This window comes from Cornus florida, unplaced genomic scaffold (genome assembly GCF_030987335.1).
Source record: "Cornus florida cultivar Cherokee Brave unplaced genomic scaffold, ASM3098733v1 CherokeeBrave_3.0.0_Hap2_Chr06, whole genome shotgun sequence".
NCBI classification, from domain to species: Eukaryota; Viridiplantae; Streptophyta; class Magnoliopsida; order Cornales; family Cornaceae; genus Cornus; species Cornus florida.
Genome location: NW_026775576.1, coordinates 55,672,390 through 55,687,835, shown reverse-complemented (window position 1 = coordinate 55,687,835; position 15,446 = coordinate 55,672,390). Strand labels below are relative to the sequence as shown.

The 15,446-nt window shown below is 38.9% G+C and overlaps 1 protein-coding gene across 1 annotated transcript; it reads left to right on the top strand.

The window, feature by feature from the left end:
* Window positions 1-14,430: 14,430 nt before the first annotated feature.
* On the top strand, window positions 14,431-15,363 carry LOC132314132 (uncharacterized). Its single transcript, XM_059813032.1, has one exon. The coding sequence runs from the start codon at window positions 14,431-14,433 to the stop codon at window positions 15,361-15,363; it is 933 nt and encodes a 310-aa protein (XP_059669015.1).
* The last annotated feature ends 83 nt before the right edge of the window (window positions 15,364-15,446 follow it).

Genomic DNA, 15,446 nt, shown 5'->3' with positions numbered 1-15,446 from the left:
AAAACTGGTTAAAATATAATAATTTGTTAACTAAACAAATGGAATATATGGTACATAATACAATAATATTTACACATCATCAAAATACTTTTTATCATCCCCCCCCCTCCTCTCTCTCTCTCTCTATATATATATATATAATATATATATTGTTACAATTATGTGCTTTAAGTAGTAAATGTCACTACCAAAGACTGTATAACCTAGTGGTACTTTCTCACTTATTTTAGTAGAAAGTCAAGAGTTCAATGACATTTTGAAAACTGTCTCCTAAGGTTCGAACTCTCCTCTGGCCTTTCAGTGTCTTTTTCTAAATGGTGGACGGAAATTGTTCGTTCTTTGACAATTAAAAATGATAGATCTAATGTCATTAGTTTTGTTTCTTTTGGCTGTTGATTGGAAAGCCAGAACCAACTAATTTTTAATAATGAAAGTTGGTCTATTCACACAGTTTAAAAGCAAAGCTTTGGATCAATTATAGGAGTTCTTGGAAACTCCTAAATTCATCTCAAAACAAATGTCTCACAGTAGTTTTGAGCGTTTGTCTTGTGTATCTCTTCCCTAATGGACCCCTCCAAGGGATGGTACTTTAATGTGCAACGTTGATGCTTCCTTTTCCTGGTATATTTACATTGGAGGTAGTGGTGCTGTTTTTCGTGATGGATCAGGTAAACATTGTCCAGGCTATTGTTTTCGCTCCATTTGCTGCTTGCAGTGCATCTTCGGCTGAGGTTATAAGGCTGTGTTTTGGACATTGAATTTCAATTATTCTCATGTCTGGTTTGAGTGTGACTCTTTGTTGGTTTGTAAGGCTGTTGTTCGGTCTGTCTGAAATTTAGGTTATTGTCTCCAATATCCAGCAAGCTTCCAGGACGATTGAATATTTCGTCCGTTTTAGTCATATTTGTAATTAGAGGTGCACAAAAAAACCAAGGAATCGTGGAACCGAATTAAACCGAGGTTTCAGTTTCGATTCTCACGATTTCAGTTTCGATTCCAGTTCGGTTCTGGTTCCAGACCGATGAGAATCATTGGGAGCCGAACCATATATATATATATATATGATTATATATATTATTAATTACATACGGACAATTGTCATACACCCGTAACACCACTTCCGAGGCCGCACTCAGTCACTCACCACGTGATCCAACTTGGTCCTTTTGTTTTGTATCCGATCATTGACTCATTGACTTGAGTCATTTGATGTAAACCACAAAAACTCATATGTTAACCTAAACCTAACTTCTCAAGTTCTGATCTTTGAACCCGCCTTGCCTCCCCTCCTCAGTCCTCTCATCTTCTATAATCTGTATCGACTCCTCAGTCCTCTCATCTTCTGAGACCCACACACCGTCTCAGGCCTATTTAACTCTCATATTGTGAATATTGACAATCAATTTGAAGTTTTAGTTTTTGTATTTATTTATATTTTTATTTTTGTTACTGTATTTTGTTTAATTATTTTAGCTATGGGCCCAAAGCCTCAAATAAGTAAGGGAACAGTAAGGAAAAAAAGTATATAGTTGGGGAATCGTGGAATCGAACCAAATCGAATTGGTATTCATGGGTCGGTTCCGTTCGGTTCTATATATAACAATTCTGGTTTCGGTTCAATTTTTAAATAACTGTTGTGACTGATTCCGATTCTTAATGAAATCGTACTGAATCAAACCGCCATATTGCTTAGGATGTGGCCCTTGTCCATATTCCTTTTGATATTTTAGAGTTGGCCTTAGTTGATTGTAATTTTTAATTTGCTTGTTGTTTGTCTTGTTGGCTTCGTATTGTCAGGATAAAACAAAAAACAAAAAAATGAATTTGTACTATCAATTGAATTTGATTAAGGAGAGTCCTATCTAATTCAGTTCAAATAGTCTGATTCAATCCGAATCTAATATGTTTACAGCCTAAACTATTGCCAACAAGTATTTAGAGAATGGAGACTGCCGTGCATGTCCGTTTAAGAACCCTAACAATTAAAAGATAGGCCATTACTTGGATTGAGGGTGTTCAAGGAAAAAAAGAGGAACAATGTATGCCAAAAACACTTATCACACATTCACATCACATCACACGGTTGTTGAAAAACTATTCATTTCAATTACACAAATTCATTAATGTTACACGTTTTGTCCTAAGTTTGAATTTTAATGGAAATTGAAATGGACATATATGAGTTTATTGTTAATTTTATTTAATAATTTAAATTTTGTGAAATGGTTAAATATGAATGGCATTAGTCCTATTTAATAATGTAAATTTTTTATTTGGTGTCACGCTAATGATTCAATTCGGAAGCAGTTAAATTCATCCAGATAAACAAAGTGGTCCAACTGTAACAAAAATATTATAAAAATTGAATCCAATAAAAAAATAAAAAATAAAATAAATATATATGGATTGAGTATTGACAAGCAATATATTCATAAACACACTTTTTTTTCCTACGCGGCTTATTATAATCTATCCACTCCGTCTTTGTTTGTACATAGTTTTGTTTTTTTTTTTTTTTTTTTTTTTTTTCACTATGCAAATTACTTGTCTATTTAGCTAATGCTTTTACTTCATATTTTTTTGTTTTTGCTAGTATATTATAACAAAGCAAAAATACGAAGCATATTTGGTAACGTTTGTTATCATTTGAATAGTACCGAAACACTTTTAAAATTAAGGTCAAAATCAGAAGTATCAAAATGATATTTTTTGTTTACTTCCGCATAGTAGCAAAGCACGATTCAATTTTTTTTTTCTAAATTAATATTTTTAACTAGCCATTCAAAATTTCAAACTTGTAACACTTTTTGACAAATATGCTCTTATGTTTGTGTTTTAAAAAATCTTGTAACAAATTAACGTTACCAAACAAGCTTCAAAATAGTGTTAAACACACACTAAAGCAAAAACATTACTTCTACTTCGGATCAGAACAAAAATACAAAGCAATTGTTAAACCGACCACATAACCTCACTTTTGTTTTAGAAACCAACTCCTCTCTAAACCAACTCCTCCCAACCTCAAGAGTCCTCCATCAGTAAGAAATCCAATTGCAAATCACCTAAAACCACCTTTTACTAGACTGATTCATCATAACACCACCCTTTCTTACTTCCCAAAATCCTCAAACAATCATATAGCCCTTACAAAACCATATTCCAAACCAACACAACAGACAAAGAATAACCACACACAAGTGAATTCACACCAAGCCTTACTTCCCCCTAAACAATCATCACCTAAGTTCATCCTCAAAAAACCTCCATCTACTATCACCTCACTCACACAGGTCTATCCACCACCTCTTCCATCCACATTACCAGGGGAACCACACTTACACTTTCCTCCACCTACTACAAAACCTATAATACCTCTAATTTTAAAAGGATAGTCCTGACATTTATTTAATTGTCTAATCTTTTATTTAAATTATTTTAATTGTGTGTTTCTTCCATGGTTATTTAAATTTATTTTTTTTGTTTTAATTAATTGATTAAATTGTTTGGTTTTCTTTTATTACATTGTTTTAAATTAAATTGTTTTATGATGTTTTGTTTGACTTAATTGATAATGGGGTTTATTTAATTAAATCGGTTTAAAGTAGGATTGTGTTTTCTGTATATTCACGTATTAGCCGACACAGGTTTTAATTAACTTCTATGGGCCAGTTAGGATTTAGTTAGGGCTTTAATTAATTTAGAGTTTTGGTATAACTCTATAAATATATGGGTATACGTCTGCCAAGGGTTTCTGAAAACCCTATTCACCATATTCAGGTATACAGTGATACAGAGAGTTGTGAGGGCAGAGTAACAGAGAGGGAGTTTGCGTACGTTACAGAGAGAAAGATTTAAGGGAAACACAGAGTGAACTTGGGTGATTAGCAAAGCAACTCAAGGAGGAAGGAGCGTGGTAGTGGGGAACTACAGTGTAGGACACAAACATATCACACAGAGACGGTGAATTAGAATTTCAAATCTGAAATTCAAAGGCAAGTCTCTGTTCCACTCTATCCCTTTAATCTGTGTTCTGTGCATACTTAGTTAAGACTCCAGGGATTAAAACAAGGATAAAATGGACTTAAATATACTTTATAACAAGTTTTATATACATGTATGAATTTCATTTACTCTCGTGAATTAACTGCTTTGCAAGAATTGTTGATTTTCTGCTACTTGATTTTGCTGCGGATTGTTTTTGAATCTTGTGTTAAATTCTTGTTGTGAATATACATTTATGCTTGAGAATTAGTCTAAGACATTAAATGAACCCTTGTATAAGTAGGTAACACAGTATTGAATGTCACCAAATTAATCTGTTGTGAGTTGCTTAAAATTTCAGACTAAGGTTCTGTGATCGTTGCTCCTAAACCTATGTTCCATGCATGCTATCATTGAATATCAGTGGTTCAAATATGTACCTAGGACTGAGATTGAACCTAGAATAAAAATTAAAACATGTTACAGAGGCTCTGGTAATCACCGGAATCAGAGAAAACGAAGCTGGAACGGACAACAGCTGCTAAGGGAGGGAGAGCAGGCTCCCAAAACCCTTAGAGCCGGCTCCCAAATAGTTGGAGCCGGCTCTAAGTGATTTAGAGCAGGCTCTAAAAGTTTTAGAGCAGGCTCTAAAAGTTTTAGAGCAGGCTCCAAATGGTTTTGAGCAGGCTCAAAGTTTTTAAAGAGCCTGCTCCATCTTAAAACGCACAGAACTGAGTTTTAGGGAATTTTTGGCTAAAATTGGATTTTATAAAATTATTTAAAGGCTACTGGATGTTGTAATTTAATGTTTAAGACTTGTAAATATGTTGGGAAGTATGATTACAAATAGGAACTAAGAACGAAATTAAGCTAAGATTAAACAGTGAACCCGTGGGTGGATGATTTGAAAATTAATTTCTATTGTCTACTATTTTTGGAATTTTATTTCTCTGCATGACTTGGATTTATAAATCATGTTTTGTAGCTGTGTTATAAGTATACTGTTGTATAGTTATATGTATGCTTATTTGGAATCAACTGGTGTTAAAATCTATTTTACATTGCATCGGTTATGGTACTGTTTGGAGAGGTAGATTGTGTAATTCTACTCTATCAATTTAACGGACTGTAATTGGGATTCTAAATCTTATATTGAATGCATAAGTTGGTTATATACATGCTAAACTATATTTATGCTAATTCTGGAGTATGGTTGATAAATACTTATTTTTGTTTTTGTCAACTTCGTTAATTGGAGGATTGTATGTACCGGTATGGGACGGTGACATACTAGGTATGGATTAGTCAAACACTAAATCCTACCTACTTTGGATTAAGGTATGGATTAACCCTATGAGTTAAGTCCATTACCTACTTGTGTCATGTCAACAAAATAGTTGAATGACTTAATATGGTTTCAGGACGGATAGATATACATATACCAGACCACCACACAGATGGATGGTATTATGTATTAGGAGGAGTATGGACTTTATATATTTATTATATGTGCCATGGTATGAGCTTGAGTCTCAGGACCATGGTTAGGGCGCGTATATCGCCTAGGATGGATAACAGGACATAGGTGTTGTTCCCTGGTAAGTTTAGGTACTCATGCCCACCCTAGGGTGCGTATTCGCATGTTGCCTTCTATTCAGGCTGAGACAAACCTACTGGACTAGCGAGCGTCCTATAGTGTGTACTATATACATATATTGACTACTCTAGATATTGTTGAGTCTTCCTAGAATGTATCTGCGTATCGGATTACTGTTTGGATCGTAGTAGATCAGGACTTGCATGTAGGCCTGACCCACTTCTTTATTTTTCAGGTGCTTGTTAGTTCCAGGGTCAGAGTTTGGACGTGCAGAGCAGATACAGCTATTCACTCCTCCGATTATGTTGGAATTTTCTCTATGTTAGCTTTGGATTTTGCTTTTATTATTTCAGTATCGTTTGGAGAATTTAAATAAGGGGTCCAATGGATGGATTCCCGAGTTGTAAACTGATGGAGTTTTGGAGTTTGGGTTTGATGGATTTTAATAATTATAATATTTTGCGAATTCTGTTTTTAGTTCTTTTCAGCTTTAATTTCATTTCTTAATTCATTTTGTATTCCGTGTTCATTATAAATACTTTAATTGTTTGATATTTCCTCGGGCTCGGGCCTTGGCCTGATCAACCCGTGTCTCGGATCCGAGGGGTATCACAGTTGGTATCAGAGCACTCTAGGTTCAAGTGTCTCTGGGATTCTATCATATAAGACTTCCGCGAAGCGTTCTCTATTGTTTAGAGCTTAAGTTTAGGATTCTTTACGATTCGGTTTAATCGTGCTGATGTCTGTCTTTCTGTGTTAACAGAATGGCTAACGCAAGAACCAAATGGAACAATCGGCAACGAAGGGAAGCGGCCCGTAGGCAGCATCAGGAGGATGAAGGTCAGTTTTATGAGGAACAGGAGGAAGTTCAGCAGACTGGGGATCAGGGAGAAAATCCAGAGTTTCCTCCTCACCTTAATGACCTTATTACTCGGGCTATAGAGGCTGGGGTAACAGCTGTATTACGGAGCCAACCACAGGTTCAGCAGGCACCTGTACCAGCACCAGTGGTTCAGGCGGATTCTTGGGGGAAAGGCTAGGAGCTCTTTCACAAAGGGGAGTCCACTTGTGTTCTCAGGCTCAACCGATGCGAGAGCAGCTCACCAGTGGAAACAAGACATTGAGCGTTATCTTCGTTTGATTCAGTGCACGGAGGTGCAGAAACAAATGCTTGCTACCTTCAAGCTGGTTGGGGATGCACTACAGTGGTGGGAGTCAGTTACTACCCCAGAGGAGAGGATGACATTGACTTATGATGAATTCAGTGCTTACTTTGATGAGAAATATTTTCCCTATGCAGTCAGGGCAGCTATGAAGACCGAGTTTCTAAATCTGCAGCAGGGAAACATGACAGTGGTGGAGTATGAGCAGCAGTTCACACGCTTGTCTCTCTTTGCACCGGAGGAGGTGGATACAGAGGAGAAGAAGCGCAACAGTTTTGTCAAGGGACTGATGTGGTCTATCAAGAGAGCTATTACAGGTAGTCCAGCCTATACTACCTATGCTCAGGTGGTAAACGCCGCTCTACAACAGTATCAGTTGGCTGTGGACATCAGACAGGCTCGTGGTGAGAAGCGGGGAGATAAAGACTCTACTAATCAGTCAGCTGAAAAGGGGAATGGCAATGGTCACCGGCAGAATGACAAAGGCAAGTTCCAGGGACAACAGCCTTGGAAGAAGCACAAGGGTGGTTCAGATGCTCATCGGAATGGGGCACCTATTCAGAGGCAACAGAATGGGGGACCACAGGCAGGACAGGGTCAGCCACAGGCTAACCGACAGAGGAGGCCATTTGGTACTTTCTAGGGTAGTTGTTACACTTGTGGAGAGTATGGTCATACCACCAGGTAGTGTCCTAAAGCAGGACAGGGACAGGGACAGTATGTGCAGCATGGACAGAGGGCGCCAGTGCCTCTACCAGCTCCACAGGTTCCACGGATTCAGGGACAGACACATCTGGCTTTACCGGCACCGCCGTAGACTCAGGGACAGGCACCACAGCAGTTGCACTATGGCAGGGTGTATAACCCCATGCCACAGGATGTTCAGGCACCTCAGACTATAGAAGGTAAGTTTCCTATTCATGGTTTACATGGACGTGTTTTATTTGATACAGGTGCTATACACTCATTTATAGCTAGGACTTTTGTTGCTTTATCTGGGATGAGGACGAGGGTATGCACTAGACCTCAGGGTATTTCTACACCATTGGGTGATACAGCTATTATACATGAAAGTGATGGGCCTGTGACACTAGATATTAGCAGACTCAGATTTCTAGCCAATCTATTGGTCCTGGACATGCACACTTATGATGTGATACTTGGGATGGATTGGTTGCTCACTACCATGCCCAAGTTGATTGTTTTGATAGATCTATTATTTTTACCATACCTGGCCAGGATATGTATGTAGTAGCTATGCCACGTTTAAAAGGGGGCGGTAGCACCTATTTGTTCCATGTGGAGGAGGAAAATAAGGAGGGGTTTATTGTGCCATTGGATAACATACCGATTGTACAGGATTTCCCGGATGTATTTCAGGAGATTCCAGGGTTGCCACCTAGTCGTGAGATCGATTTTGTGATAGACTTAGCTCCAGACACTGCGCCTATTACTAGGGCACCCTATAGGATGGCACCAGTAGAGATGAGAGAGCTAAGGGATCAGATTCAGCAGTTACTCAGCTAGGGTTTTATTCGTAGGAGTACATCACCTTGGGGAGCACCGGTTCTATTTGTGAAGAAGAATGATGGTTCGCTTCGTCTGTGTATAGATTACAGGGAGTTGAACAAGGTTACGATTCGTAACAAGTATCCTTTGCCCAGGATTGATGACTTGTTTGATCAGTTAAGGGGAGCCACATACTTCTCTAAGATTGATTTGCGTTCTGGGTATCATCAGCTAAAGGTTAGGGAGCAGGATGTTCCTAAGACAGCATTTCTCACGAGATATGGTTCTTATGAGTTTCGTGTTATGCCGTTTGGGACAACTAATGCACCTGCAGTATTCATGGACTTAATGAACAGAGTCTTCCGGGCTTATTTGGATCAGTTTGTTATTGTCTTTATTGATGACATCTTGATCTATTCTCGGTCGGAGGATGATCATGCTAGACATCTTCGCATAGTCTTGCAGACGCTTCGTGAGCACCAGTTATATGCCAAGTTCGAGAAGTGTGAATTTTGGCAGCGGGAGGTGAAATTTCTGGGTCACGTGGTGTCAGAAAAGGGGATAGCAGTGGATTCGGCCAAGGTTTCAGCGGTGGTTGAGTGGGGACAGCCTACATCACCTACTGAGATTCGGAGTTTTCTTGGTCTGGCAGGATATTACAGGAGATTCATCCAGGGGTTCTCCAAGATAGCGGGACCACTCACTCATCTGACCAAGAAGGGTGTCCAGTTCGTGTGGGATGAACACTGTCAGCGAGCTTTTGATGAGCTGAAAAGGAAGCTGACTTCTGCACCGGTTCTAACTACTCCGCAGAGTGGGATAGAGTATCTTATTTACACGGATGCTTCGATGCAGGGTCTTGGATGTGTATTGATGCAAGAGGAACGATCGATTTCTTATGGATCTCAGAAACTTAAGCCTCATGAGCTTAATTATCCAACACATGATTTGGAGTTGGCAGCAGTGGTATTTGCCTTGCGTATTTGGAGGCATTATCTGTTGGGTGAGTCCTTCAGATTATTCAGTGATCACAAGAGTCTGCAGTACTTGTTCACTCAGCGGGAGCTGAATATGAGACAGCGCAGATGGTTGGAGTTTATAAAAGACTATCATTTTTCTATATAGTACCATCCAGGGAAAGCGAATGTAGTGGCGGATGCACTCAGTCGCCGACCTGTTGGTAGTCTTTCTGCTCTATTCACTACTGAGTGGAATGCTTTGAAGAGTGTGGATGAGTTATCGGATGCTTTTATGGCTTGCATGGTTGTTACACCTTCCATCATTCGCAAGATTTTACAAGCACAACTCACCGATCAGCAGTGTGTCAACAAGGTCGCAGAGATAGCTTCCGGGGAGGTTCCATTCTACTATGTTGGGGCTAATGGAGGTTTAAGGTACAAGGGACGGTTAGTGGTACCTTCTGCTGATGGTTTGAGGAAGGATGTGATGACTGAGACTCACCACTCTGAGTTTTCTGTTCATCCAGGAGGCGATAAGATGTATCAAGATATGAAGCGGCAGTTTTGATGGGCAGGTATGAAGAGGGACATTGCTCTTTTTGTTTCTCAGTGTAGTATTTGTCAGATGGTTAAGATTGATCATCAGAGACCACCAGGAGCTCTACAGTCACTACCAATTACGGAGTGGAAATGGGAGAGCATATCTATGGATTTTATGGAAGGGTTACCAAATTTTTTCAAGGGGCATAATTTTATATGGGTCATTGTGGATAGGTTGACCAAGTCAGCTCATTTCTTGCCTATTTGCACTGACTACACTTCGGAGCAGTTGGCGAGGCTTTACATTTCAGAGATTGTGAAGTTACATGGCATTCTATTGTCTATTATATCGGACAGGGATTCGAGCTTTGTATCTGGATTTTGGAAGAGTTTTCAGCAGGCTTTAGGTACGGAGTTACACCTTAGTACTGCTTATCATCCTCAGACTAACGGACAGACTGAGAGGGTGAATCAGATTATGGAAGATATGCTTCGGTTATGTGTTCTGGATTTCAAGGGCCACTGGGAGGAATATTTGCCACTTGTGGAGTTTGCTTATAACAATAGTTTCCAGAAGACTATTGGGATGGCACCTTTTGAGGCGTTATACGGTCGACCGTGTCGATCACATGTTTATTGGATGGAGGTTGGAGAGAATCGATTCTTAGGTCTTGAGTTCATCAAGGATACCTCTGAAAAGATTTCTCTTATTCGAGATCGCATGCATACTGCCCAAAGTAGGTAGAAGAGCTATGCTGATCGTTGCACTCGTGCTTTGGAGTTTCGGGTTGGGGATCAGGTTTTACTCAAAGTGTCTCCTATGAAGGGTGTTATGCGCTTTGGGAAGAAAGGGAAGTTGTCTCCGCGGTTTGTCGGTCTATTCATGATTACGGATCGAGTGGGAGCTGTGGCTTATCGGTTAGCACTTCCGGATAACTTGGATCGCGTTCACAACGTGTTTCATGTTTCCATGTTGCGAAAATTTCTGCGCGATGAGGATCGGTATCAGCATATCGATGTTGGGGAGATTGAGTTGCAGCCGGATGCAACTTATTTGGAGCCACCATGTCGTATTGTTGACCGTCGGGATCAAATCCTTCGCAATAAGGTTATCCCTTTGGTTCGTGTGCAGTGGAGTCATCACAATGAGGCTGAGTCCACTTGGGAACGGGAGGATGTCATTCGCTCGCAGTTTCCTGAAATATTGGAAGAAAGTAAGAGCGAATTCCGAGGACGAAATTCCTTTTGTTAGGGGGGAAGAATGTAATACCCCTAATTTTAAAAGGATAGTCCTGGCATTTATTTAATTGTTTAATCTTTTATTTAAATTATTTTAATTGTGTGTTTCTTCTATGGTTATTTAAATTTGTTTTTTTTGTTTTAATTAATTGATTAAATTGTTTGGTTTTCTTTTATTACATTGTTTTAAATTAAATTGTTTTATGATGTTTTGTTTGACTTAATTGATAATGGGGTTTATTTAATTAAATTGGTTTAAAGTAGGATTGTGTTTTTTGTATATTCACGTATTAGCCGACATAGGTTTTAATTAACTTCTATGGGCCGGTTAGGATTTAGTTAGGGCTTTAATTAATTTAGAGTTTTGGTATAACTCTATAAATATATGGGTATACGTCTGCCAAGAGTTTCTGAAAACCCTATTCATCATATTCAGGTATACAGTGATACAGAGAGTTGTGAGGGCAGAGTAACAGAGAGGGAGTTTGCGTACGTTACAGAGAGAAAGATTTAAGGGAAACACAGAGTGAACTTGGGTGATTAGCAAAGCAACTCAAGGAGGAAGGAGCGTGGTAGTGGGGAACAATAGTGTAGGACACAAACATATCACACAGAGACGGTGAATTAGAATTTCAAATCTGAAATTCAAAGGCAAGTCTCTGTTCCACTCTATCCCTTTAATCTGTGTTCTGTGCATACTTAGTTAAGACTCCAGGGATTTAAACAAGGATAAAATGGACTTAAATAAACTTTATAACAAGTTTTATATGCATGTATGAATTTCATTTACTCTCGTGAATTAACTGCTTTGCAAGAATTGTTGATTTTCTGCTACTTGATTTTGCTGCGGATTGTTTTTGAATCTTGTGTTAAATTCTTGTTGTGAATATACATTTATGCTTGAGAATTAGTCTAAGACATTAAATGAACCCTTGTATAAGTAGGTAACACAGTATTGAATGTCACCAAATTAATCTGTTGTGAGTTGCTTAAAATTTCAGACTAAGGTTCTGTGATCGTTGCTCCTAAACCTATGTTCCATGCATGCTATCATTGAATATCAGTGGTTCAAATATGTACCTAGGACTGAGATTGAACCTAGAATAAAAATTAAAACATGTTACAGAGGCTCTGATAATCACCGGAATCAGAGAAAACGAAGCTAGAACGGACAACGGCTGCTAAGGGAGGGAGAGCAGGCTCCCAAAACCCTTAGAGCCGGCTCCCAAAGAGTTGGAGCCGGCTCTAAGTGATTTAGAGCAGGCTCTAAAAGTTTTAGAGTAGGCTCCAAATGGTTTTGAGCAGGCTCAAAGTTTTTAAAGAGCCTGCTCCATCTTAAATCGCACAGAACTGAGTTTTAAGGACTTTTTGGCTGAAATTGGATTTTCTAAAATTATTTAAAGGCTACTGGATGTTGTAATTTAATGTTTAAGACTTGTAAAAATGTTGGGAAGTATGATTACAAATAGGAACTAAGAACGGAATTAAGCTAAGATTAAACAGTGAACCCGTGGGTGGATGATTTGAAAATTAATTTCTATTGTCTACTATTTTTGGAATTTTATTTCTCTGCATGACTTGGATTTATAAATCATGTTTTGCAGCTGTGTTATAAGTATACTGTTGTATAGTTATATGTATGCTTAGTTTGGATCAACTGGTGTTAAAATCTATTTTACATTGCATCGGTTATGGTACTGTTTGGAGAGGTAGATTGTGTAATTCTACTCTATCAATTTAACGGACTGTAATTGGGATTCTAAATCTTATATTGAATGCATAAGTTGGTTATATACATGTTAAACTATATTTATGCTAATTCTGGAGTATGGTTGATAAATACTTATTTTTGTTTTTGTCAACTTCGTTAATTGGAGGATTGTATGTACCGGTATGGGACGGTGACATACTAGGTATGGATTAGTCAAACACTAAATCCTACCTACTTTGGATTAAGGTATGGATTAACCCTATGAGTTAAGTCCATCACCTACTTGTGTCATGTCAACAAAATAGTTGAATGACTTAATATGGTTTCAGGACGGATGGATATACATATACCAGACCACCACACAGATGGATGGTATTATGTATTAGGAGGAGTATGGACTTTATATATTTATTATATGTGCCATGGTATGAGCTTGAGTCTCAGGACCATAGTTAGGGCGCGTATATCGCCTAGGATGGATAACAGGACATAGGTGTTGTTCCCTGGTAGGTCTAGGTACTCATGCCCACCCTAGGGTGCGTATTCGCATGTTGCCTTCTATTCAGGCTGAGACAAACCTACTGGACTAGCGAGCGTCCTATAGTGTGTACTATATACATATATTGACTACTCTAGATATTGTTGAGTCTTCCTAGGATGTATCTGCGTATCGGATTACTGTTTGGATCGTAGTAGATCAGGACTTGCATGTGGGCCTGACCCATTTCTTTATTTTTCAGGTGCTTGTCAGTTCCAGGGTTAGAGTTTGGACGTGCAGAGTAGATACAGCTATTCACTCCTCCGATTATGTTGGAATTTTCTCTATGTTAGCTTTGGATTTTGTTTTTATTATTTCAGTATCGTTTGGAGAATTTAAATAAGGGGTCCAATGGATGGATTCCCGAGTTGTAAACTGATGGAGTTTTGGAGTTTGGGTTTGATGGATTTTAATAATTATAATATTTTGCGAATTCTGTTTTTAGTTCTTTTCAGCTTTAATTTCATTTCTTAATTCATTTTGTATTCCGTGTTCATTATAAATACTTTAATTGTTTGATATTTCCTCGGGCTCGGGCCTGAGCCTGATCAACCTGTGTCTCGGATCCGAGGGTTATCAAAAAACCCATACGACCAACCAACCATGTCAAACAAAAAATAAATAACACCTATAAGATATCCCACCTTCAACCTAATCATTGACCAGATAACTTCCCAAGAAACTTCAACCCTCTGCTGTACTCTTCTCCAGCTCACCAAATTAACAGACTCCAAGAACAACTTGAATGGAAGGATGAGAACCTGGGGAAAGCAATGGAAATGTATGATTAACAGAAGAAGATCAACTCTGAACTACAATCCGAACTTGACAAAGTTAAGCTTCAGCTCAGTCATCTTCAGCAACAGCCACCTGAATCCACAGCCACAGCCTCCACCAAAGGCTCTGAGCAGCACAACCTAGTGGGGCCAGGTTTGGTTTCAAATTCAAATTTGAATCCTGCAAATATCACTTTACGTACATCATCTAAGCAGGTAATAGTACCATTACAGGCTTTTGACCAAACCAATGCAGAAAATAACACACTACACCCGGTAAAAAATTGCAACCACATTGACCCCTTTCCGGAAAAATCAGCAAATAGCCAACAATCCCCAACCACCTCATCACCTCCATAACCAAATACACATGGGACAAAAACTTGGACTGATGTAGTAAAGCAAAACCCAAACAAAATGGTCTTCAAATTTTTTAGCCCACCCAAAGATTCACCAGATATCATTGATCCTCCTCAAGAAGTTGTTGATGAAGGCTTGGATTTTTGGCGAACTTTACACCTTATTGGGAAATCTTTTCAAAAAAGACTACCCTTTAAAGTGGTTCAAGATGCAGCGGCAAAACTCTGGACATCCTATGGCCTCACTCACACAATTTTGGGTGATAATAACACATTCCTGTTCAGATTCTCTTCCTCATCCCAAGCTCAGAAAGTTCTATCTCTTGGTCCTTGGTCTATTGCTGGGAAACCTTTCTCCCTATTGAGATGGACCAACCAAATCCAATCCCAACCATCAACCATTGCATGTATCCCTACCTGGATTAAATTCTTCAACATCCCTCTCAATTATTGGACAACAAATGGTCTTAGCTACATTGCAAGCTCAGTGGGAGAACCACTGTATGCTGATCAAGCAACAGAAGACAGAACCAAACTCAAATTTGCAAGACTTTGTGTAAATGTTGACTTCCAAAAGCCTCTACGCAATGTAGTCCAACTCAAAATGGAAGGAAACTTGGTTAATATCAAAGTAGAATACCAATGGATCCCAAAGTTCTGCAGCAAATGCCATCAGCTCTCTCACACTGTCAATTCCTGCCCTCTTAACATCATACAACCACCACCCTTACAGATTAACAAACCATCCTCACAGCAAAACAATACTCCAATGATTGATCACAGGCCTGCAATACAGCCTACCACTGAATGGGTGACCATCAGAAGGAAGAAGAGCAAACCACCAGTCAACACTGCTCAAACATCCAAGCAACCATCCTCCTCTTCTACACCAGCACACAACACCAACCATTTCCAACCTCTAACTAATCCACAGCTTATTCATTGCACCCCACCTTCAACAAACAACATCATAGTTCATAGACCACTATAAGTAACCAACCAAATTCCCCTCCACTTACATCACCATTCTCTCCCCTTTGCAGTAAAAAGTTAAATTTCTCCCCAAACAACACC

Coding starts and splice junctions, on each gene's coding strand:
- LOC132314132 (XM_059813032.1), top strand. CDS start 14,431: ATGGTCTTCAAATTTTTTAGCCCACCCAAAGATTCACCAGATATCATT.